Source organism: Pagrus major, chromosome 4 (assembly GCF_040436345.1).
Source record: "Pagrus major chromosome 4, Pma_NU_1.0".
Lineage (NCBI taxonomy): Eukaryota > Metazoa > Chordata > Actinopteri > Spariformes > Sparidae > Pagrus > Pagrus major.
Genome location: NC_133218.1, coordinates 28,271,461 through 28,296,675, shown reverse-complemented (window position 1 = coordinate 28,296,675; position 25,215 = coordinate 28,271,461). Strand labels below are relative to the sequence as shown.

The window sequence follows — 25,215 nt, the reverse complement described above, 5'->3', positions numbered from 1 at the left end:
GAGCAAAGTGTGGTGACGTTCACACACGGAAAACCTTGAAGAGAAGAATTGTTCATTGGACTTTGGACCATTGACCTTTTCTGTTGAAGAGATACAGTTTATGATTGAATGTGAAGATCAAACTGATGCCAAATATAAGAAAAACATGTGAAAACATATTTATAAATGGAACTTCACCTGTGGACTGGACAACAAGGGAGGCTTATTCATGCATTGTTAGTGTTTGTTGTGTGTGGGAATCAATCATTTCTTTTATCTTCCATCTTCTACATTCCTTCCTCCATCGCTGACATTTATTTTCGCTTCTTCCTCTTCTCCTTTGGAGCAAGGCTGTGAACTGTGGATACGTTTGTGTAACTGTAGAGTTGTAGCTGTGGTGACTGGATTTTTCAGAGCATATAACAGATGATCAGTCCACTGGCATCAGCACCAAGCCTTAATATTGTTGTTCGTGTATGTGTGTTTTCTTCTTTTTACTGCCTGGACATTGGACTTCTTCATCTTCAGGACTTTTTGTCAGAAGGAAATTTTGCTAATTCACTTCCTTTTCTCCTCACTAATCATAATGCACAAAGTGATAAAGTGTTTCAACTTAGTTTATTGAAAAATGAGTATTCTGCAACATAATAAAATACTTTTCCCAAGGCAGTGAAGCAGATCAGTTAATGCACTTGTGTCTGAGAAGCTCTGTAGAATAAACTCAGCATTTAAGAGATTTTTTGTTTAACTGTCACCACTGTTAGAAGCGATCTACCTTCGACTGCTGTCCAACTTGCTGCACACATGAAGTTAGCAGAAAGACTTAGCTATTTATACTGTAACACAGGATGTTACACACTTATGACTGCATATGTGGAGCAGTAAGGCTAATATGGACCAACTGGAGTAAGGATATCGCCATTCTTTTCTTAAAACATTCTATATTCACCAGCTTTCAAAAAAGTTTGAGAAGCAGTGAGGAGACTGCCTCCTGTATCAACATCAACTCTGATGTTAACTGATTATTGTTGTTATTGTTATTATCTTTTAAAAGGGAAATCAGCCTTGAATTTATCTGATTTCACAGTATTTTGCTGGATCTCCTTCATTATTAGCTATTAAGTTAGCATGTATCTGTTACTGTAAGGTACTATTCTTTAACATATGTGCATTTATACAGTATGTTGCTCATATATTGTGATTTCGCTGCTTCATATGACTGTAACTTTTTTATGGTCAGTGTTCAGTTGTGTCCAGATAAAAAAGTCAAGGTGCTGCTAGAAGAATCTGATGTGAAATGTAACGCTGCCATCTACTGAGAATATTAATGTTAGTGGGAATGTAAACGTGGGACTTGTTGCACACTTACAGTCGGGTCATGATGTTGTAAATACTGTAGCTCGTTCACATTTCAGAATGTTTTTCATTCCCTGTGCCAACATTTAAAACATCTGTAATTGTTGTCTAAGCAAAACAGCAGGTTCGTTGTTTGTGGCCTAAATAAAAGTTAATATGTTTAATAAATGTGACAGAACATGTGTGTGTGTAGTGCTCATTCAGTTGTACTTGAGAGAACATTGGTGGACAAAGGATACTGAAAGACAACACCCACCCTAGCCAAAGTCTGTTCACCCTGCTGTGTCCGGCAAGAGATACATAAGTATCTGCTGCTGTACCACCAGACTATAAGCTCCTGAAGTCATCCTCGAAACTATTTAATTTAAATCACTGTTTTGAAATAATTGCACAACTCCTTGCATGCTGGTCCCCCTTTTTATTTAGTTTCCCCCAGCACGTCAGACAGCACCATTGCTGCAGTACAAGAGCTGGCACAGATTTAGTGTCACGCTAAAGGACACTTCAGACGGCCAGATGCAGACGGACATGAGGGCTTCAACTTATTGGTCACTGACAACACAGATGAACAGAATCTATATCAAAGTCAAAAAACTGCAACATGAGATCGTCAGGTTTGTCTTTATTTAGTGACTGATTGATTGACAGTGTTGGACAGATACAGTCTGGGTTTGGTGATCAGAAACAAAGAGATTAAAGTGTCTGTGTGATGTGAAGCTGGCATTCAGAATCACTACTTTGTTGAACAATTTAAAAATCAGGTTGTCTTTGGACCTGGTGAAGAGGCTGACCCTTGTGCTCGTGGCAGTTTAGCTTCAGGTTGTGCTAATCTGTCCCCACAAGCCAGTACTTTAACTGTGGTTAACAAAGATGGCAGTCAAACGTATTTCATAATCTCAATGATCCATCCTTGGACAACAAATGCCAACTGACAATGACTTTAAAAACTTTTGTCTTTTAATGGTCTAGGATTTTAAAAAAACAAAGGCCAGCCTCTATAATGATAAAATGCCAGTGAACACATCCATCAGTCTTTCGGTGAGTATCATTAATTGAAATCATGATGCATGATTTGTGTTACTTGAATGAGCCATACAGTAGTTCACTTAAACACCCTCCTGAGCCTTAAGGAGCATATTTAGCACAGTGAGTGAGTATCAAGAAAACCTTAAAGCTTCAGCTACAGTCATATTCTTCTTAAACACATTTTGGCCATTGTTGTTCCACTGGCATCCATGTTAGCACCACATTCCTGTTTCATAAGTAACTGGAGAGTCTCATTATGATGATGAGGATGGCCAGCACTTCTTAAGACAAAAACAACCGTGATCAGTACCAACAACAGGCTTTCTACTTAGTAAAATACAAGTGCTCTTTGGACATATTTTACAGTAGAGTACATTAGAGTAGAATAGGATTGTTGTCATAAATTGGAGCACATTCAGTAAGCACGGGCATGGCTTTCCCTGCAGATCAAGCATGGTAGAAGTCCCTCATCTGTTAGGTTTCTGCCCCGACATGGTTCATTGAATCCTGCTTTATAACAGGACAGACACCGTCTGAGGGGACTTCTTCATCGATGGCTTCCTCTTTGTGCCTCGTTATTGCAGCAGTAACATTTTTCAACATCTCCCAATATAAAAATAAAATAAATAGCAACAATGTATGTATAACATATTGTATTATATCTGGGTAAGATATTAAAAACTTTAAAGAAGAAAATATTTCCCTTTCATGTCATCACACATTTATACATCACCTCGTATCCCTTTTACGTCTTGTTGTACAGACAGTCAGCAACCTACAGCAGACAGCAGACACACTTTGGTGACTTTGGTTTGAAACAGTGTTTTTATACCCCTGCATCATCTGAACATCTTGCACCCGTTATACTGTAACACACAGCAGTAATCAGAGGGATCCTCCAGATGGCGATGATGTTCAGCTCATGGGACCGTTACACCGTTACTCTTTTTCTGCCCTGCACATACTTACAGGAGGTGAATGTGCACGTTTCATCTCTACGATAAGTTTAACCTCAGAAATCACAAAACCCTTAAGAGTCTGGGCATTGTTACATTTGTTAATCAAACATATTCTAACTACAACATAGTGCCTGACTCTCTGCTACAGCAGAGAAAAGCTATCCCCCTCTCTCTGTCATGGAGACAGACTAAAGCAGCTACTGGAGCGTGATACGTCGACTGGATTGGTTTGATTCAGGAGGAATGGCGACAAAGGGGGAAGAACAGAGGGGAGGGGAACCTACAGAAGTGGAGGAGAGATATTTTCTATTTACTGTTCAGCTCCTGCCTCAGCCGGCAGCCCACAGCTGTGATGAGTGCTGCTCCTTTACCACTGCCGTCCTCTGACAGCAGGAAGTTGACGTTACACTGAGGAGCCAGTTCAGTTACTGTCTGGTGCATGATCCCGGAGAAGCTGGACAGAGACAAAACATTTGACATCATGTTAACGAGTGAAGTGGCAAAGATTGGGCCAAATAGAAAAACAGAGAGGATTTGCCTCTAAAACTACAGCGAGTGATATTGGTGCTTACAGGTTCAACAAGTTAAACCACAATTTGTGTATGTAGGTGCCACAGAGCCAGGAGGAGCCATCTGAATAATGCACAGGCTCTTCTGATTATGTTAGCTTAGTAGCATGAGTAATATTGCCAGTCATGGTGAAAGGATAGAACCGGGCAATTTGGCTATGACAAGTGCTAAAACAAACATGATAAGTGGAGCGAGAGATTTCATTTATACTCGAGTACTTCTCTTGTATCACCACATCCTGTACATAATATGCTCCTATCAAACATGATTCAACATGCATGAGCTTTAACCCATTTATGATCAGTGATAACAAAAGTCAAGTCACTGTTATGTTCAGGATTATCTAACGCGTACTGGTTTCTGAACATTTACTCATAGCCTGACTAATTAATAAGAAATTAAATTAGTGTAATAGACTGGTGATCAGCAGCTCAGAGCAGAACGTGTTGCATTTAGCTTCAGCTTCATCTTCATCTTGTAAATATAAGGAACAAAGAAGGACTGCAGAGTTTGGGTGTAAATTCATATCAATACTGTTAGGACTTATATAACACAATATATCACTGATCATGGAAGAAACCCAGTATTGTCGTCATTTTCTTCCAAATGTGTTCAGATCGAGGTTTTAAAAGTGGGAGGTCGGCCTACACAGGGAGACTCCAACTAGTTTCAAGAGACGCTCAGTGAACGGAAGTGAAAAATATTTCGTCATTCCATTTTGCATCAAAAGGAGATCGAATTGAATTGCCTAAACGTGTGTGATCGGTTAAAGAGATAGTTCAGAGATACAGAAATTTGGGGGAATTTTACTGTTTGTCACACTTTCTCAAAGTCAAAAACTAATATATACTTCAGAGAGTCCTTTCTGCGTTATGAGGCACAGCATCAACACTCAGAGTTAATCAATCTTAGACGGTTGATAAATAAAATTGTCATGAAAAATGCTAAAAGTAGCAAATAAGGATGCTTGTTTGTTGAGCTCTAACAGGGTGAGGTTCTCCTCATCACTCTTGTCCACAGCTGGTTGAGCCTGCCGTTGTGTGCATTTGCTTGTCTTCTGTATTGTGCTTCCATCACAGTGTTGACATTAATTGAATAGAGTTGTCATGTAATTAAAGTGAATGCGTCATTAGCTGTACTAGAACACAAAACAAGTCCTTTATGTGCCAAGACTAGGCAATCACCTGCATGACAGGATAGCTTTGTCATCTCATCTTTGTTTATTAGGTGTCCAGTGGACAGTAAACTGTTTATACAGTCAGCTACTGATAGGTTCAACTCACTGTGGATGCAGTTTGTAGAGAGTCCCGTCCACCCCTACAGTGATGTTCAGATGGTCCAGTCCTCGGTTCTCTCTGATCTTATCGACCACGGCTGCCATTCCTGCCCCACACAGCTGAGCTGCACGATGTGACACTGCTCCACACACCTGCATAACAATGAAAACCATTATCATTGTTGCAACACTTAACAAACTGTTGTTGCCACAGTTGAGCCAGAAAATATCATATCACTTCAGAAGCACTGAGAACAAATCTGACTTATCATGTCTGCTTTTGGAAACTTTTGTTCAGTCACATATGCCTGCCTATTTCACAAGACGAGCATGATAATGTATTGTGAGGCTCAGATTCTTTCACGGTGTCCACTAACATTGCATCAAACAGAGAGGTGTTACTGCTATTTAACCTGCACACGTTGATTTAAATGGACTGGACAAAATAATAGAAACCCCTGTCCGTATTAGGCTTAACAGTTGAATCAACAGAACAATTTCAATAAAACTGAACATTATAACCTTCATTAAAGATGGTTTTATTGCTTGACTGTTGTATTAGACTGCAATTGTTTAAAGAAGATGGATCAAATAAACTGGCAAATGAGTGTATTTTCTCCACAAGCACCATCTGGGCTGCAAAAAGGGACTTGGATGTGTTGTCAAGGGTTTTAGCGTGAGCCTGGATGTTCGTGTGCTCAGGTTTTGATAGGGTACAAATGTGAAAAACACATCACATGTATCTCTCTGTAGCTTACCTCTTTGACTATGATACTGTCATCGCAGGTGCTGTCCAGGCCTAGGTGTTGCAGGATGGATCTCACCTGCAGCAAAGCCAATCTATCACTGGAGAAAGACAAAAGACAGAAAGACATTAGAAGAAAAATTCAAGAACAATTTCAAAGGATAAGCACATCAGCAGCCTAACAGTGAAATAAGCAGAAATAATTTGATGGGGTGCTTACTTTGTCACCTCCTTGAGCTGAATAAACACAGTGATATTTTTTTCTTTTTCTTACCTCTCTATCTGTGAAAGGAACTTTGTTTCGAAGATGCCTCTGGTCTTCAGTGTTTCCGAAATCTGTCCCCTGAACAGGAACCCTTTCTTGGTCATGTCTATCAGGATGTTGCGCACAATTTCACCAAGATACATGCCGCTGCACATTTTCTCATATCTGTAAAACACACGCAAGCACAAAATACACATGTAAATAGACATAAACACGCATACACACATTCTGGAAATCATTAATAAGGATATGAGTCCCGGAAATAAAGGGTGTGAGTGTGCAGGATTTTAACCTTTGTTTGCCTGGATTGAGGGAGAAGTCATCCACTGCGCGGTCATACTCTGTCCTAATGTCATCAAGGCACCCGTTGTCCCCGAAAGCCCCCCACTCCATGTTGACACACATTCGTCCCTCGTCTCCGTCGATTGTCTCAATGTTCCTCATCTCCTCCATGTAACATGCGTTACTGCCGGTGCCTACAATCACACAAACACGTTAGAGGGAATGCGAGCAGAAAACTGTAACAAGAAAGAGTCAATATACAAAAAAACTAACCGGCGATGAGTCCGATCTCGCAGGTGGGTTCTTCATAGGCACAGGTCATCATGGTTCCCACTGTATCGTTCACTACGGCCACTACATCCAGGTCAAACTCCTAAAGAGGAAACGCATAGCATGATGCAACATCACAGTCTGCAGCTTTGCACACAGCAGTGTCATGTTTAACTGAGTGACGTGCTCCTCATATCCTACCTCTCTCCTCTTAATGGCCTCCCTCAGCAGTCCCACCACATCCTCTCCTTCGCAGTCTGTTGCCTTGAAGCCCTTGGTCCATGTCACCAGGATGCCCTACACACATACAGACACAATATAAAATGGTCATGATTTGAAGAGGATGTGAGTATTTCATTGTGTGGTCAGGGCTCATAAAATTCTACTTTTTGGCTCATGAAGCAGCTCCTCAAGAAGTTGTTGTAAATATTTGGGTCTCTTGCAAGTGGTTATAAGTGCGTGTCATCTCTGGACCCATTTTGCAAGCTCTGCCGGTTCAGTACTGTACTCTGACAGTACAGCATATCAGAGAGGAAGGACGAGTTGTGCACTCACAGCGTCCAGACTGGTCTGTCGGCAGGGGAACGAGAAGGTGAAGCCCAGAGGAAGGCGAGTGTTCTTCATCCCCATGTAGTCCAGGAAGTCACTGATACACTGCACAATGTGATCAAACAACTGGAAGTAGAAAGATACGACAACATGTGAGACTACAGTCGAGTAGCACAGCACATCTTGAGCCTCAAGAGATCAGTATTCTGTCTGGCAATATTAGCAAACATAATTTTACCATAGAGGCAAAAAGTAATCCCTGTGGGGGCACATGATGGACTCACACTGGATTTTATAGAACACATTAATTAAGTGTTACATCACTGTGGCCGTAGCCTTGTCATTTACATGTTTAAGAGCCTTAATTATACAGAACTGTTATATAATTTGACAGGTTGGTGACAGAGTGAGGTGGAAGTTGTTAAATCTGTTATTCATGTGTGTCACTTACTAAACCAGGTAAGTTAATTCATATTTCCAGCAATGGTCTGCAGGAGGAGTTGTTACAACAGACACACTGACGATTAGGACAAGTGACAACAATCCTTTAATGTTAACCAATAAGAGGTTAAATCATCGCTGAATCACGGGTATGGGTAAGAAAAGTGCAGCTACACTGATCAGAAAGGATTAACCCTTTTAAAGCATACTGTACTTCAGATCACAGCCCCATCAGTTACGTCACAGCAGATATTTTGTGCTGGACAGCTGAAAACGTATGTTAGAAGATAACTGATTGAGGTGTGGCCAGAGGAGAAACATGCTTTACTTTTTAACAACCCTTTTTATTGGGCTTTTGAAGACTTTAACATAAAGTTTAAGTACAAATAGAAAAAAAAAGTATTTCTAGTGCAAATATATTCAAAAAAGAAACCTGAAAAATAACATAACATAAATATAAAAATAAATAAATAAGAAACAAATCAATATTTTTTAACAAGTTATCATATACGGGGAAAAAATTAGTAGTGCAAATTAGAAAACAATACTATGTTACAAAAATGCAATGAAAATGTATTCAGACAAGATTAAGATGTCAGATAGGTGCTTTTGTGATTCCTGTTTAGATCCTATGCTAACATGTTTGACTTTAAACTGAGAGCCACAAGTTTTTTCTTCCCCATGTAATAAGGTGTTGGAAAATGTGCAATATCATCCACTACACATACTAAAAAAAGAGATAAAAGGTGCAAGATGTGCCGCTGGAGAGTGGATAGAGTCTTGAAAAGAGGTCTAATAAAGCTAAATAAGTGAAATCAAAATAAAATGGTGCCATTTCTATTGAACATTGACAGGATGAAAAGGCCAAGGGGTGACAGACAGGATTAGCTAGGTCAAGATTAGAGTTAAATTTAAATCTTTGTTTTAAGACTGTCAAATCAATGCTAATCTCAGCCAATCCACCTCTTCGTCTAAGGCTAACCTATCGACCTCCTTCTCTGCTTTTATCCCATCGTCTTACCTCTAAGCAAACACAGTCACATCCCGACCTCCCTAACTGTCATAATCTTCACAGAACCACTGAGGTAACAGGAGGTTAAGTTCAAAAGTTTCTCATCCATCCCTCTGATTTTCACTGTCTGCATCACAAGATGAATGGCTCAAACAACTGATGGGTCTCACCTCCTCTCCTGTGCCCTGCATCACTTCTAGAGGAATAGCGTAGATCTTGTTGTGCATCTCCACTGATCTCCGCTTGCCAGAACGGATCTTGACCAACAGAACTCTGAAGTTGGTTCCTCCTAAATCCAAAGCCAGGAAGTCACCGTTCTCTGGAGACAAAACAAGCAGAAGAACAGATAAAGAGACGGATAAATAGAAACAGTAACCATGTCACACATACAGCCCTCAGATATATGGGATGTGCAGTGCTCCAAAACAATAGCTGAGGAGTTCTGTTGTGTCTGTTCTTAGTTTACATACAGTAGGCTCTTGTTCTTGTTGTCAAGTTGTTGTCATTGTTGGACACTTTTGTATTCTATTAAACTGTGTCTGTGTTAAATATGAAGACTTTTTGAAAGAAATGCATGCACAGGTTTTAAGTAGGACCAAAAGATCCTGCTTGAATATGTCTGTTTTTGCATGTGTGTGTGTGTGTGTGTGTGTGTGTGTGTGTGTCCCACCTGAGCCATCAGGAGTGCTTTGTACAAAGGTTGGCAGCATTTTGACAGTAGCAGAGTCCTGAGTGCTCTCTGAAAGGCCATTTTGGATCTCTATCCTCATTCGCTTCTTTACCTGGAGAAGTTAAGATTGTGTTAAGTAGTGACATAACACACAGTGAAAGACACACACACAGACACACAGACACAGACACACACGCACAGACACGCACACACACACACACACACACACACACACACACACACACACACACACACACACACACACGGTCTTCATTTCCTCACCTCCAGCAGCTGTTCAGTCGTCAGGCGGAATTCGGACATCGTTTGGGCAATCTGTCGTGAATGTTCGGCGAGTCTGTAGGCCACGGCTGTCACCATGGCTGCTCCCTTTCCACTGCCGCTCTCTGACAGGAGGAACCGAACATCAGTGTCCGGGACCAGACGACGGACTGCCTTGTGAAGACGACGGGCATACCTGAAATAGATTTAAGTTTCAATTTTTATTCATTTTATTTTTATCTTATCTTTAAAGATTCCCTCCATGCAAGAAAGAAACATGAAAATGGCACCAAAATTTCAGATTTCAGTGAAAACTTGAAACTTTCAGCAATCTGAAAACAGCCTTCTAGTGTCAAACTCTGCACATACATTATTCTACACAGTGAGGCTCAAACATCCAACTGTATGAACAAGAAGAGAAACACATTTTTGACTGGAGGGGGGACTTTAATCCGATCGTCACTCACTGTGGGTGCATCTTGTATAGAGATCCATCAATGCCCACAGTGGTTCGGAGTCGTGCCACGCCTTTGTTCTCCTTTAGCCTAATTAGGATGCCTGCCAGCGCGGCAGCTATCAGGTTGGCAGAGCGGAAAGACACAATGGTGCAAACCTGAAGGACGAGAGAAACTTCATGAGCTGAAGGAAGTCAAACAAAGCTCTTTTTGTTCAATTTAAAGTCTTTAAAACCTCAAATCTCGGATATGTTTTGAAAAAAATGCATAGCGGTGTACATTTACATGATCATGTTTGCATTAAGTGCATCGAAATAAAATGCCATCATTTTAATTTTATATTCTTCTCATGTGAAAAGTACCGCATCGAATACTTGAATCTACTTTTTGACCGTATAATGTTTCAACTTACATGCTGCACAGCGATGCAGTCGTCAGTTGAGGGCTCCACACCAAGTCTGGTTAAAATCTCCCGGGCCTTGGACAGACCCTCCTTACTCCTAAACAGGAAAGGCAGAGACAGAGAAACTATGATAGACTAGAAGTATATAGAATTTTAAGTTCTGTGATCTAGTTTTAACTCGGTTTAAAAAAAAAAAAAATCATTCATAATTAAACACATTGTGACTTACTTCTCTATGGCTGAGATGTGTTTGGTCTCAAATTTTCCCTTGGTGAGCAGCTCAGGGGTGATCCTTCCCTCAAACACCAGGCCTTCTCTGGCCATCTTCACCAGGATGAGACGCACCAGCTCCCCCATGTACATACCACTGACCATCTTCTCAAATCTACCACACGATGAGGTGGAAAAACAGTATTTTATAGTGATATTTATCCAAAGTAACAGTTTCCAGTAATATAATAATTGTGTTGTGTGTTCATACAAATAAATACACATTTACTAAATCACTGACAGCTCATCATCAGCTGATCCTGTGGTTCCTTCACAACTTAAAAAGTAGCTCAAATACATTATGTGAGGGTTGAAAGAGGCAGATCGTGATTGTTTTAGTCTGACGTACAGCTGTTTGCCGGGGTTGATAGATCCTCGGTCTATCTCTCTGTCAAACTCTGTCCTGATGTCCTCCAGCCTGCCGTCGTCTCCGAAGGCTCCCCACTCAGTGTTCACACACATCCTGCCCTCGTCTCCCTCCACCAGGTCGATATTACGCAGCTCCTCCATGTAGCAGGCATTGGTACCTGTACCTGAACACAGAGAAACACATAGCCTTAGTTTAAGTTTAATTTTTTTTCTCTTCGACTTTGTAGATTTATCCATTAAACTGACCACTAAAGTAATTCCTTGCCCTTCATAAATTGTATATTTTCTGTATGAGATTAATTTAGTTGTAACAAAGCCAAATACGCTCTTGAATTTATTTATTCCCTTAACTATTCGATTTCACGTTGTTATAGTACCGATGATAATGCCGACTTCACAGCGCTGGTCATCAAAACCACAGGTCATCATCGTTCCCACAGTGTCATTCACGACTGCCATGATGTCAGCATCATAGTCCTGAAATGAATGAAAGCACACACATGTCAGTTTGTTGACAGCTATCTCACACCTCTGCCATTCTGCATCCAAGTTTGAATGAACCCAGATGCATTAGGATGAAGAAGTAGGAGCCGACATGTGGAATCAAATGAGACAAAAGAAAAAGACTCACTCCTCGTTTCTTTATAGCTTTGTTGAGCAGCTTGACGACGTCCATTCCCTCCACTCCACCTGCCTTGAAACGCTTCGTCCATGTTATCAGAAAGCCCTGCGCACAAACAGACAAGACAGCAAAAGGAAAAGTGTCACAGAGAAGTCGACTACATATCAAACCGTACAAGGGAAGTAGGATATTTCCCAGCCTCTTTAATGCGCGAGTTTGTTTTACCTCATCTAGTTTGGTCTGCTGACAGGGGAAGGAGAAGGTGAATCCCACTGGAAGTTTCTTGTCTTTGATGTTCTGTTTTTCCATGAAGTCACCGAGACACTCTGCCACATGGTCGAACAGCTGGAACAGAGATGGAAGGAAGGAGAGGGTGAGCTGAGGAGTGTGTGTGTGTGTGTGCGTGTGTGTGGCCGTGTGTTTCAGTATAAACCTACTCTTGTTCCACTGCCGTGAATGATGTCCTCTGGTGTGTCGTAGATTTGACTCTCCATCTGAACGGTCTGTTTCTTCTCATGGCTCACTTTGACGCGGAGGATCCTGAAGTTACTGCCTCCCAAATCCAACGCAATGAAGTCTCCCTTCTCTGTCAAGGCAGGAAGTGTGGGAGGACGCGAAGAGGACAGAGGGAGAGGGGTAGAAATGTCAATTTGCAGTTAGATACTTTGGTGTTATCATTTATAGCAGATGGATTTCCTTCATTAAATGGAAGAAGGTTAGTTCTCTTCATAATAAAAGTCTTGTTGACATTACTGAGGAACACACATCTTACTACAGGACTGGACTGGGACATACAGTACCGAACAGGAAGCCATGCAATATAAGTATGGCTTGCTTCTGTTAGCTCAGCAAACAAGTACAGCTCTGATTATTACTCTAATGTCACACAGTGTGTGGTCTCAAAGCAACATGGGGAAGAGACAGTGTATTTCAGATCGCTTGCAACTCATCTAAATACAATATATCAGTAAGCAAGTGAATAAATGCATAGAAACGAAAAGGATTGCAGTGTATCAGTGTATTTTATAGGCATGAATTATGTGCGTCTTCATTTGTGTGCATGCTGGTGTGTGTGCTTTGCTTAAATAATTTCTGCCAGATGAATTTCCTGTATAGTTATCGGTTAATGATTGACACCAGAGACGTTATGGTCACCATATCACCTGGTCAAAGGCTTATCAGAAATGGTTTTATGTGGGTAAATGAAACTCACGATACATCTAAGAAGAAAGCAGCAAACCTTAAAAGGTGCACCGACACCATTGCTTCATTTGATTCAAACTTACACTGTTGTTCAAGCAGTTATTTTGTCTGGTAAAGTGATCTTCATGAATGGATACTCTTTCTGCCTGAGTTTGAAACATAACTGGCTTCTTCTCTGCTTATCTTTCCTCATTAGTACGAGGACTTCCAAGAGTGTACTGATAAGATGACATAAACCCGGCAAGACCCCCGCAACTCTTTGCACGTACAGTCTTTTTCCTTAGCAACACAGTGCAAACAAATCTAACTGTAACTCTACACCTCACAGTTAGAACGTACTGACAAGATGTCGTAAAGATCAGAAAGTTCTTGCTGCAGAGGACAAAGACTTTAGAGTAGACTACTTTACAGACAATGTTTACAGGCCTTTCTAAAATTATTAGCGCGACCGTTGACAGTGATTAAAAATGTGGAAATGGCACGTTACGTTGTTTCTGAGAGAAGTTTTAATAATATTAGAAACATGTTTACATTTACCCAGCAGTGTAATTTTTGTGCTGCAACTTTTTCATGCAGATCTGTGAGTTCAAGGCCATGGAGCTGACCGACGGGTGAATGGAAATACAGCGCGCACAATCAGTTAAAAAAAAAAAAAGACTACTGTAGTGTCTCTGTACTGTAATTATTTGTACCTTTAGGATTTAGACTTTCATTGTCACTGACATCTCTTTCAATGGCAACAGGATTAGTGCTGATCTCTGATGTGTGTGTGTCTCTGGAGATACAGCTCTCACATTGTAGACTAAAGTAGAGTTAAGATTCATTTTGTGCCGATCTGTGTTGTGCATGTATGTGAGAGAGAGAGAGAACAAAAGAGAGAGCTTTGCTTCCAATAAATATTCAGGTGACTCAGGTAATAAAATATGTCTTTCATTTGAAGTGGACGGACACTGTCCTCCCAAAGTACAGCACGTACACGATGTGAACAGATTCTGACTCACATTCATGTGAGCTACAAGGGCAGAACGACTGCAGTAAATCAGGATTAGAGAGCATGCGGCAGGCAATGACATAATGACAGGGGGAGAGAGAGGGGACGGCAATATTTCAGTGCAGAGTGTGTCACTATTTCAATTTCAGATAAATGTGAACAAGGGTGGGCAATGGTGCCAGATAAGTAAAATGTACAGTATGGTACTTTTTGTAAACCGTCTCTTACAAGATAAACATTTGTCTTCTGTACACAATCATCCCTCAGCAAGGTTTTGTCTGTCTGGATTTTGTTGTTCTCAAGTCAGACAAACAACTTCAATTATTATCAGCAGCCGTCACACGTGGTCCTAAAGCTAATCTAACAGCACAAGCCGAAGTAGTTAGCACTTACTTACAGCACCAGAACTGTCTGTAAAGGTCTTCGCTCTGTGTTACTGTCATATCTTGTTTCCCGCTACATGCCAAAGACGCAGACTCCGCATTAATGTGAGTGACTTCCTGCCGCAGGTGTTTCACTGTCCTCTGAAAGCTGGGACAGGACCCAGCAACCGTGAAAAATACATAAACTGACCTTTTCTATTTCTTCATTACAATACACTGTCCTGGTGACTGCATGACTCAGTATTAATACAGTGTATAGTAAAAGATTTTCAATGCAACTCTATGCAGCCATAAGTGGTATTTGTCTTCTGTTCCAAAACAGTCCTTCCTGTCTCTGTTGTGGCTATATGTTTATTATTTTAGCCTACATGTCTTTGTTGGCAGTCAGGCAAACTGGTTTGAGTACCGAATTCATCAGAGAGCTGCTTGACCCGATGGGGTTCAGATAATTCAACCACAGAAACAACAACGTTTAGAGGTACTAACCTGAGCCATCAGGGATTGACCGCACAAATGTCGGCAACATCTTCAGTGCAGCGGTGGGGTTCGTGTCCCGACCCAATCCTTTGACCAGCTCCATCCGAAACTGCTGTGTGATGTCCAGTAACGTCTCATCAGAGAAACGCATGGAGTATAGGTACTTATCGATCTGGGAAAAAAGCAGTGTTAAGTGTTAATCTTCTTAATCTTAACTATTCATCATCAATCTGTAACCACAAAAAGGCCTTTAAAGGGACATTTTGCCTCAAAACCATCATACTTTTTTTCCCCTGCTACCTGTAGTGCTATTTATCCATCAAGACCGTTTTGGTGTGAGTTGCCTAATTTTGGAGATATCAACCCTAGAGGTTAGGGTTAGGCCTAGCTAGATATAATGGAACTAGGTGACACGGCACATGCTTGTGGTGCTCAAATCGCCAAAAAATACCTTCGAAAAACTCAACAGCAATGGCTCTTTCCATAACATATGACCCAGTTACTCAAGATAATTGAGATGTTGTTGTGAGCAGTTTCATGTAGGAACCATTTTCTTCTTAGCTAGCTACACACGCCAACCGTATTACAGCACGGAAGGAAACGTGCATCTGCTCATGGATGACAGGCTCGTGTTCATGACAGCTGAAGATGAAAACATTAATGGCATCCTCCTCAGCTGAGCTGTAACATCAGCTTAGCTAGCTTAGTTAGCTTGCCTCTCATCTAGACATCAGACTCAACCACAGTTGCTTGTCGCCGCAGCCATGCCAAGAGTAGATGCACGCCATCTAGTTCTCTAGATTTGAGAGAAGGCGACATTTCTACGGCCGATATCTCGAAACTCAGCCACTCGCACCAAAACAATCTTAATGGATAAACAGCACTACAGGTAAAAGGAGAAATATGTGTTTTTGATTTTTGAGTGAACTGTCCCTTTACCATCCAAACACGCATATACACACCACTATCCTCTGAGACCGGCTAATTCACCTCCAGTTTATAATGGTAGTGACTGAGTTTTACTGGATTTCCTGATGACATAGCCTTTATTTTACGTAAGCATGATGATGTGGTAAATAAGATAACTAAATCCACTTCCTGCCCTGCCGAACCCAGAAAAGAATCTGAGTCACAGATAAAAACTAAATAACTATGTTTATTATTGCAAAATGACTCACCACATCATACTGTGGTCAAATTGTACAATCAATATCTAACCAAAAGCACAGTCACTCAGAGCTGTTATCAAGGTAATAACTAGACTTTATGATGGGTATCACAGTGATGAGGCTACTGTAAGTAGTAGAGTCTCTGACAAATTAAATGACTGTCACCATAAAGGTAACAGTATTACCAGATCCACATATAAAGCACAGCTAGGTGTGCCTTAAAGCTATAATCAGCATATCTGGACATACTGGATGTCTTGACTGGTCAGACTACCTGTTGAAACTACCCCTTGTGTGAACTGTTGCAGACGAAGCACACAAAAGCCTGAGCTGCTGTCTGTCCTTTCAGGAACAGGAAGTTAAACAGTCCTGGTGACATCCATTGTTGCATCAAACACTGTGATGGAGCAAAGACCTGCTTCAATTCAGGATTGTGACATACCAAGGGCAGGACACTGCATGGCGACTCTGGTTAAATGTCAAGGTCATTATCAGCAGGGGGGTGAAACCATCTACACAAGTTATTTACATTCTAAAGTACAAATTCAAGGTACTTGAGTGATTTTAATGCCACTTTATACTTCTAGTCCACCGAATTTCAAAAGGGAGATATTGTATGTTTTACTTCACCACAGCTTCAGTGGCTAGTCACTTTTTTCATATAAAACATACAAATAACTTATAAAATTGGATTTTTGTTATAAATTAAAAATTGTACAAAAATATACAAGTACACATGCAACATTAGTTGATTCATTAATTAGTCAATTTACAAAAAATTGGCAACACTTGCGATACTCATTCAATTTCAATGCAGGACTTTTCTTGCACTTGTAACAGGGTATTTTTGTTGCGTGGTATTGGTACTTTTACTTTAGTCATGGATCTGAATACTTCCTCCTCCACTGTTCGTTATGACTTGCTCTGTGAAATGACAGTAACATGGAGTGGGATTAACTCTGAGTTATCAGAAGAACCCATAACAGGATTATCATCAGTCTGTTTCATAACAAAGACCACCAGAATACATAAGATATATATAAAATACTAACAGGATCAGCCCAGTTCACACACACATGCCCACACGATTCAGTATTCACTCACAAACAATGCTTGTACGTACCGAGACGTGATAATTTACTCACTCATTGTAATTCTAACTTCCTGTTTCAGGAGTCACACATAAACTGTATTTCCTAAATTGCTCTGGTCTTTGGTTGCTGCTTCAGGAACATTCCAGCTCGGGTGTGACTGTATTTACAGGAATTAATTTACATCTGCCAGCCAGAGGATTGGATTTTATAGTGGAGAAATACTTCATGAGTGCTGACACTAAAAGGACTAATGCAGTGTTTTCACATAAAGTTTACAATCAGCTGACTTATACCTTACTGTACATGTAAGCACATTTGGATTTTTTGTCACATAATAAGCACACAATGAGATTGCAAAAAAAATAGTAAATGAAATATACACAGGTTTTGATGTGACAACCATGTGTTGTGTGTGAGTAAAGAGTGTAACGAGACTTTTGTGCTCAGTTTGGCTTCTGAATCTCTGCAAACATTACTGATCTGCTGTTTAACCGTGCAGTAGTATAAACAAGTTGTGAGTCAACATGGATGGAGAGTCACGTACATGAGAGCAGCAACTGTTAACTACTTGTAGGTGTTACATTCCCTATATTCTGTCTAAATGTGGAGTCTGTCTCCAGGATGAAAGCTCATTAGCACATGCTCTTGTCACACAGGAGCCCTCAGGAAAATACATTCACACTGGGAAGCTGCTGGACCGCACCACAAACAGGTCCCCAGCACACCCTGAGTTGTATTTTACACTGGTCTGTTTTTTGAAGAGACATTTTAACTGCAGTGACTTTTGTTTGTGTTTTGACAACGCCCAGCCCCGATGACACCTCAGCAGCTTCTGTTATTTAGGTTAGGCTACACCATAAACACACAAAGAAACCAGGTGTCTCTACACAGAGATTCTGCACCTTCCACCTGTCACTCGGACACTCAAATTCACATGCAGGACAAAGGACGAAACAGTTTAAGGCGGAATATTTCATGAAGTCTCTCCTCAGCACTAAACTAAAGTTGTCCAGCTTATTTATTTATTTATATTAGTTTCAAGTGCGCATGGTTATGTTTATGCACTCATGTTACACTTTTTATGTATATGTGCCTTTTAGGTTTTTTCACGTGTATCCAGGTATATACAGTCTTATGTGCATATAGTCTATTGCTGTATTTTACCTTAATTTTAATATATTTTTAAACATTAGAATAGTTTTGTTTATAATGTTTTATATGTAGTTTTTCTCAGTTTATACATTTATATATGTTGCTAATGCTGCATTATTCTTTTAGTTCATGTACAGCCCTTTGATGTGTGCTTTGTGATATTGACGTGACTTGCCTACTGAGCATTTGAAAGCCAACTTGGCAATGACATCTTTGTGATTTGTCCTGATGGTGACGCACCAAACAGGTCAGAAACGCACAGAGGTGGCGCCTTTGCATCAGTTGGTGTTTTTTGCATGTGGTCTGTTTGAGCCAGGTCAGCTGCCAACTTGAGGAAATGAGAGCAGAGTTGAGCTAGAGCTACTGCGTAACAAATATGTGCAGTTTCATCTTGTGTAGAGTGTAAAATTCAAATTTGATGGCTGCTTAAGGAGTAGAAATCCCAGGCTTCTCCAAACCTGGCATGGTGCTGAACTGACACATTTGCCTGTCAATTTAAATCACACCTAAAGATCCAATTATCAATATTTATGATACAGTGGAACAAATGATTCCTGTAATGTGAAACAGATGCGACTGCTGGGGATTCCATTGAGAATCAATACTCCAGTCTGCAACCAACCACTCTGTCAGGCCGCAATGTCTGTCTGAGAGGCTCGACAGCACTTTGCCTGTCAAACAACACATCATATCTCAACATTACAGTATGTGAATAATCATTAAAAGAGTCAGTTGCACTTTTTATTGATGAAATTGACATATGCCAACCTGAGCTGTCCATTGTGTAAAACACAAATACAAACATTTCAATCTACCTTCCATTCAAGATGATGTTAAAGGGGCACTATGTAGTTTTTGGAGAAGAAACTCAAACTTCCAACTTATAATATTCATGATTTAATAATACAAACTCATAAATATTCTTTTTTTTCCCCATAACTGTATAAACAAGCTGTTCTCAGAGGAAAATAAGGCCACCAGAACACTGTTTGAAGCTAGAAAGGTGGCAGGGTCTGCCATATATAATCAAAGTAAAACAGTATGAAAGAGAGTTTGTTTATTTAGACATGAAAAAAAAAAATTGCCTAATATATCTATGATGGACCAATATAGGCTGATAACATCAGACAACCGATATATCTGTCAGGCTAACAAACGTTAACATCACATATCACAGCTTTCTGAATCTATTTAGTCCATTTAACCTTCTTTAAACCTAGTTTTTATCTCTGTGAATGAAGTGTCGGCCACGTGCGCCACTCTAGGCATCAGCTGATGTAAACAGATCCAACACGATGATCTGCTTAAGCTGCTAACCCATTCTGCTCATGCCAACAGCTACACACTGCTGCTACCTGCCAGTGCTGCTGCTCCCTGCTCATTGCTCTAAATGGTTATATTCCTCGAATCACCGACCAGTACAGCCAGTTACAATAGGACTATAAAACCATTCATACATAACTGTGGGACTGTGTTCTCAGCGAAGTCACCAGCTTATATACACAGTACAAATGTACTCGGTTGAGTTAACCAACGTGATTGTTTTTCAAATGACCTGGTTAAAATAAGAATGTTCCTAATCAGTTAATTGCATTGTCTACTTAAATAACAATGTGCACCAGCTGAGCAGCCTGGTCCTGGGTTACAAAAGAGATTAAAAGCAGGTATTGTCCACATTTCATCAAATCCTCTGAACCAAGAATTGAATCAGCTCCTGCCGCAGGAAAGACATTAGCATCACTGTACGATGACTCAGCGCGCTGCAGCTAGAAACCATGCCTAAGCACTTTTTTTATACAGTAGCAGGGCATCATCTGATCTCACACAGCTCAGAGAAATATCTCTACTGTGGGCGCTGTGCACAGTGTTTGTGGTTCATCATCATAATTCTCAGTTAAGAAGTCAATTTTATGACCGAACAAGGAGTTTCTAGTTTTTCCACTGATGTTGAGCAATGGACATTTCTGTGGAAGTGACATCAGTCTGTAAAAAGGCCATGTTTTCCCTTCAACACACCTCTGACACACAACTTTCTCTGACACCGCCTGGAGCTGGGTTTAAGTTACAGGAAGAGATCTCACACACACACACACACACACACACACACTGCCTCTCCTTCCCTCCCTTTTCTTCCCCCTTTCTCCTTCTCCCTCTCCATTCTGTTTGCATTCCTCTCAACAATGCCTCGTTCTCCTTGTCACAGCGAGGTGATTCGAGGGAAGCACTGAAACCTGACTCCATTGTGTATGGACATGTGCACGATGTTGTGCACACACACAGACACCCGGCATGTGGAAAAATACTGTCCTCTACGTTGCCCTCTCCTGCACCTTCCCTTCTTCCACACACACATACACTGAAATGCTGCTTTGGATGCCCGCTAACAGCCCTCAGTGTATCAAAGAGTACAGTCAAGGACACTGCAGTGGATTGAGTGAAGCGAAGATGCACTCCGCTGATTGAAGCTCTCTGACAACTGCGGGGACACAAAGCTCATCTGAAAACACACAAGTGATGAGATTATTTGGATTCTTTCACTTCTGGTTGCGTAATCCTGCGCTGTAGGTTGCACAATTTCACTGCAAGAGAAGCTGTGCAGAGGCCAAGACTAGCACTGCTCTTTGAAAAGCTACACTACAGCTACACACCTGGCATAGTGTACAGTATGCGTGTGTGGGTGTATCTGTGTGTAAGCCTTCTCCTCCTGTCACCTGTAGTCACATGGTTCAAAGCTGGCCTATTTTAGGGAGGCAGGGAGAGGAAGAGAGCAGGAGTAAAGAGGGAGGGAGGTGTGCTGTATTACATCCGATCCTGGCTGCTGAGAAATGTCTTTTACTTTTACAGACTTGACTTTGGCTCACCAGCCACACCTGGGGAGGAAGACAGCTTTGTGTATTGTGATTAAAGACTGCTCAATTTAACTGAGCTGAGAAAGCGAGAGAGGTAAAAAGAGGAAGGAAGCGTGATAGCTGTGAACTTTTTCCAGTTAAACAGGAAAAAGACCAGCTTTTAATGCAGAGTCTGTAGAGATGACGTGTGACATCATCAGGGAGCGACCTTAAAGGGGCCCTGAGCCACATGTGAACCATTAAACAAATGACAAAAAATGGGTCTATTTCAAGTTCCTATGAATCAGTTTAATCTTGTGGGACTATATTAGTTTACAGGATGTTGTTTGTTGCCTGGCAACATTATTTTAAGGCTCACTCAATCAAGAAGTACTGGGAACTGTTGGGGTCTGACTGACTGGAAAAGTTACTTTAAAACACACACACACACACAAACACACACACACAAGCCGCTCTAAGGGCTACTCAGACTGGTCCAGTGAGTTTTCTACAGCGGGGCTGCATAGCTGAGAAATTATGAAAGACACACATTCACGGTGTTCTCCTCCAGTCACTCCTCTCTTCTTTCACCAAAACATCTTGATCTTCAATCATGGTTTAAAACTCACTTAAAGACGCTACAAGGAGCAGCTTCAGGGTTTTTTTTCCCTCAATTGCACTCGTATCAATTACTTCCTCCTTCTTTCAGCTTAAACACACGCTAATGCTACAGAGGACAGACTTTTAACAAGACACAAATCATATGGATGTTGTGTAGGGGCAGATATAGAGATGAGGGGGATACACCATGTACGTTGTATCGTCAATTTTTCCCTTTCTGGGAAAGAAAGTAAGACAACATATCCCTAGGGTTATCAAGGTGTCAAAGGATCTGCCGGACGAAACACCTGAATGAAATTTTGGAACCACGGTTATGTTAAATTAGTACGTTTTACACAAATCATACAAACATTTCTACAATAAGTTTCACATCACGTTCGGATTATATGTGTATTAGCTGATTTCATGTTAGGAGAAGGAGGGGGATGGTGATGAGACAACTGCCAAGCCAGAGACCACTGTTCGAGACTGTGTTTCAACATTTTTAAGCATGAAACCACTGGATATTTTTAACAAGATGTTGGGACATTTTTGTGTTTGCGGCAACGGAATCAGGTAAGGCAAAACATGATCTTTTGATAACCAAGAGTTTATTGTGCCTAAACTTAAGCACAGAGCTAAGCAGACCATGAGCACAGCACTGTATATAGCATGCAGTTGAAAACTGAACATAAAGAGATTCAAGTTTCAACATGTGTAAGGTAAAGTCCTAACATGTCCCTGGATTGCAGAAACATAAATTGCCGACATTCTTCTGGCAGTGGTTAGGATCTTTCGCAAAATGATAAAAGGCTCAAAACTTCTGATCTTTTTAAAGGCCTCTCAGCTCTTCTTCCTGTTGTTAATGTGTTGTTGTGCGAGAGAAATGAAAGTGTCATTTTAACGAGGACATAAAAGAAAGTCGGTGACCCCTAAAAAAAACTCTGCTCTCTCATGTCAAGTGCTAGCTCCTCACCCCTCTGTCCTTTCATTATCGCCTCTTACTTCCTCTATCCTCCTCTTCACCACACCTCTCCAAACTTGCATCATGGCACCAACCACACACCCGTGTGTCATGTCTCTGACATCTTACTACGTAAACACACCCCTGTGCCGTTTGTCACGTCTCACTGAGTCACGTCAAATCTAAACTTACTATAAAAACACATTTGAGTGATCAGGAAATGAACAGACCTTTCTTACACTTCTCTCTAAACCTGCACTCTGTCTACTTCCTGAAAGAGATGTGTCACATAACATGTGCTGTACAGGAAAACTTCTGTCTTACAGCAAAGTTATGATGATGATGATGATAGTATGAGTAAACTCAGTGACCTCTACAAACACATGCTCTCCTCCACTGTCATCTTTTCTCTTCTCAGCCTCTGCTTTGTCTCCACATCAGTCTCTCTCACTTGTACAAACAAACATCTTAAAAATTAGGGGCAAAAGAAACAGAAACAACTCACCTTTTTAACCTGGTCATCCTTGAGTTCAGTGAAGAAATATGCTAGTAGCTGGGCCGCAATCATCCTGGTCCTTTTTCTCTTTCACACACACATGCAGACTCACTCAAACACACACACACTCTCTGTGTCTGTGTCACGCACGCTCACCTACACAATAAAATGGTATGAAAAAAAAGATATCAAACTCTGCTCTGACTCTACTATGTACATGCAATCTGTCGCACACCGCAAGAGATATAAAAATATCCTGAATCCAATCTGGTGAGGTTTAAAATAGACAGAGCTGCTTCTAAGACTCTATGGCTCTTCCCTCTCTGAGCATGTGAGTGAAGCCAGGAAGCATGAGTGAGACAGCAAGTTTAGCTGCAGGAGGCAGAACATGAGCCCTGCCCACTCTCTGAGCTCATTGGTTACAGGGTGTGAGTGGCCATTGAGGAGGGGGGGTGAATGCCACATCCACTTTTCTGCCATTGGCTGGTCTGCTTACGCCTTGGAGGCACACTCAGTGATGGTGGAGGTAAAAAGGGGGAGAGGGGCACCCGCCTAATTACAGAGGATGAGGGAGGAGGGACGGAGAGAGAAAGAGGAACGTAAGGAGAGGAGGGAATTTGGGTTTTACTGTTTCAAGGAAGCTGTAAACTTAGACACCAGTCATGAGTAAGAAAGTGACTCACACAGTCGTAATAGTTAAAGCACTCTCTTGCTTCCATTGAATAGTGTTTTTAGCTTAAAAGAAGAGGAAGGGGAGGGAAACATGCAGGCGAGATGTAGAAGCTCCTTCCTTAAGGGACTTTCGTTGTGTGGGGCAGCATGCAGCGTGGGTGTTTTAATTCAAACTGCATGTGAATGTCTTTGATAGTTTTATACATGTGAACCGATGCACCATGATTGTCAACTCTTTACTGTCTGCTTTCTGTATGAAGATGGGGATTCACACACACACACACACACACACATATATATATGTATATATATATATATATATATATACATATATATATATATATACGTATATATATACGTATATATATATATATATATATATATATATATATATATATATATATATATATATATATATATATATATATATATATAAATATATATACACGTGAATAAAAGTTAAAAGTATGGGGCTGATTTTTTTTAGCATATGCGTTTCACTTATATGATGTTTTAGGTGACTCACCTGGAAGGGTCCACCAGTTCAGTATATTTGGATTTTGGACTGTTGGTCAGACAATCAAACATATATTATTTTTTTACTGCCCTTGTCGGTTGGCAATGGATGATTCAGTTATTTATCACAGTTTTGTACCTGATGTCATTTATAGAACACGTTTATGTCTTTATGGGTGTACACTTGTGTTTTGACAGGTAAACATCTACAATCATGGAAAATATAAACAATTAGGAGTGAATAATACTCATAATGCTTTGTAATATTTAAGGGTGTGTTGCACCCTCAAAAGGCTTCTGTCTTTGAGGACCTCAGGTGTGCTAATTAAAAATATATGACCTGCGGGCGAGACTCTGTGTGGGTCTGTGTGACTGAGAGCTTAGATGTTTGCAACAGAGATGAGTGCACAGATGCTCCGACTGCACTTCGTCTGTCTCTTTACCTCTTCCACTCCACCTGCCTTTATGTAATTCAGTTGGAAAGAAAACCACTCACTCACTCACTCACTCACTCACTCACTTTCTCCTCCACCCTGAGAGTCAATCCATCAGATGGCCACTATCCCTCTGTCCTTTCAGTCAGACGTGACATCATCATCACAACAACAGCAGCTGTGTGTTCTCTGGCCTCTCCAGAGAACAACCACAGTCACAGAGAGGCTGTAATCCTTCATACACTCAATATGTGGCCCGGGAGGTTAATTCCACCTTAATACCTTATCTAAAAGGCAGCAGTGCGGCAAAGTGAGTAGCAAAGACAAAACTAAACCCAACCAACACCATCTGTGATGTTTTAATTAATTAATGGAGTTCAGATTTTTCACTGTATCTGTAACTGTATCATTGCACCCATCTGCCTCTTCTGCTTGTGA

General features: G+C 40.9%; 1 protein-coding gene across 1 annotated transcript; it reads right to left on the bottom strand.

Annotated features, from left to right (window-relative positions):
• Window positions 1-1,940: 1,940 nt before the first annotated feature.
• Window positions 1,941-23,496, bottom strand: LOC140994360 (hexokinase-1-like). The gene is made up of 21 exons (XM_073463941.1): window positions 23,165-23,496; window positions 14,862-15,024; window positions 12,236-12,384; window positions 12,024-12,143; window positions 11,808-11,903; window positions 11,554-11,653; window positions 11,157-11,340; window positions 10,767-10,922; window positions 10,547-10,634; window positions 10,147-10,292; window positions 9,683-9,875; window positions 9,401-9,512; window positions 8,901-9,049; window positions 7,284-7,403; window positions 6,930-7,025; window positions 6,732-6,831; window positions 6,469-6,652; window positions 6,186-6,341; window positions 5,925-6,012; window positions 5,174-5,319; window positions 1,941-3,774 (listed from the first exon to the last, which is right to left on the bottom strand). The coding sequence occupies exons 1-21, from the start codon at window positions 23,225-23,227 to the stop codon at window positions 3,627-3,629; spliced, it is 2,757 nt and encodes a 918-aa protein (XP_073320042.1). The 5' UTR covers window positions 23,228-23,496; the 3' UTR covers window positions 1,941-3,626.
• Window positions 23,497-25,215: the final 1,719 nt, after the last annotated feature.

Coding starts and splice junctions, on each gene's coding strand:
- LOC140994360 (XM_073463941.1), bottom strand. CDS start 23,227: ATGATTGCGGCCCAGCTACTAGCATATTTCTTCACTGAACTCAAGGAT. Junction 7,404..8,900: donor TGCAGGGCACAGGAGAGGAG/GTGAGACCCATC, acceptor TTCTACTTCCAG/TTGTTTGATCACATTGTGCA. Junction 5,320..5,924: donor ACAGTATCATAGTCAAAGAG/GTAAGCTACAGA, acceptor ATTGTTATGCAG/GTGTGTGGAGCAGTGTCACA.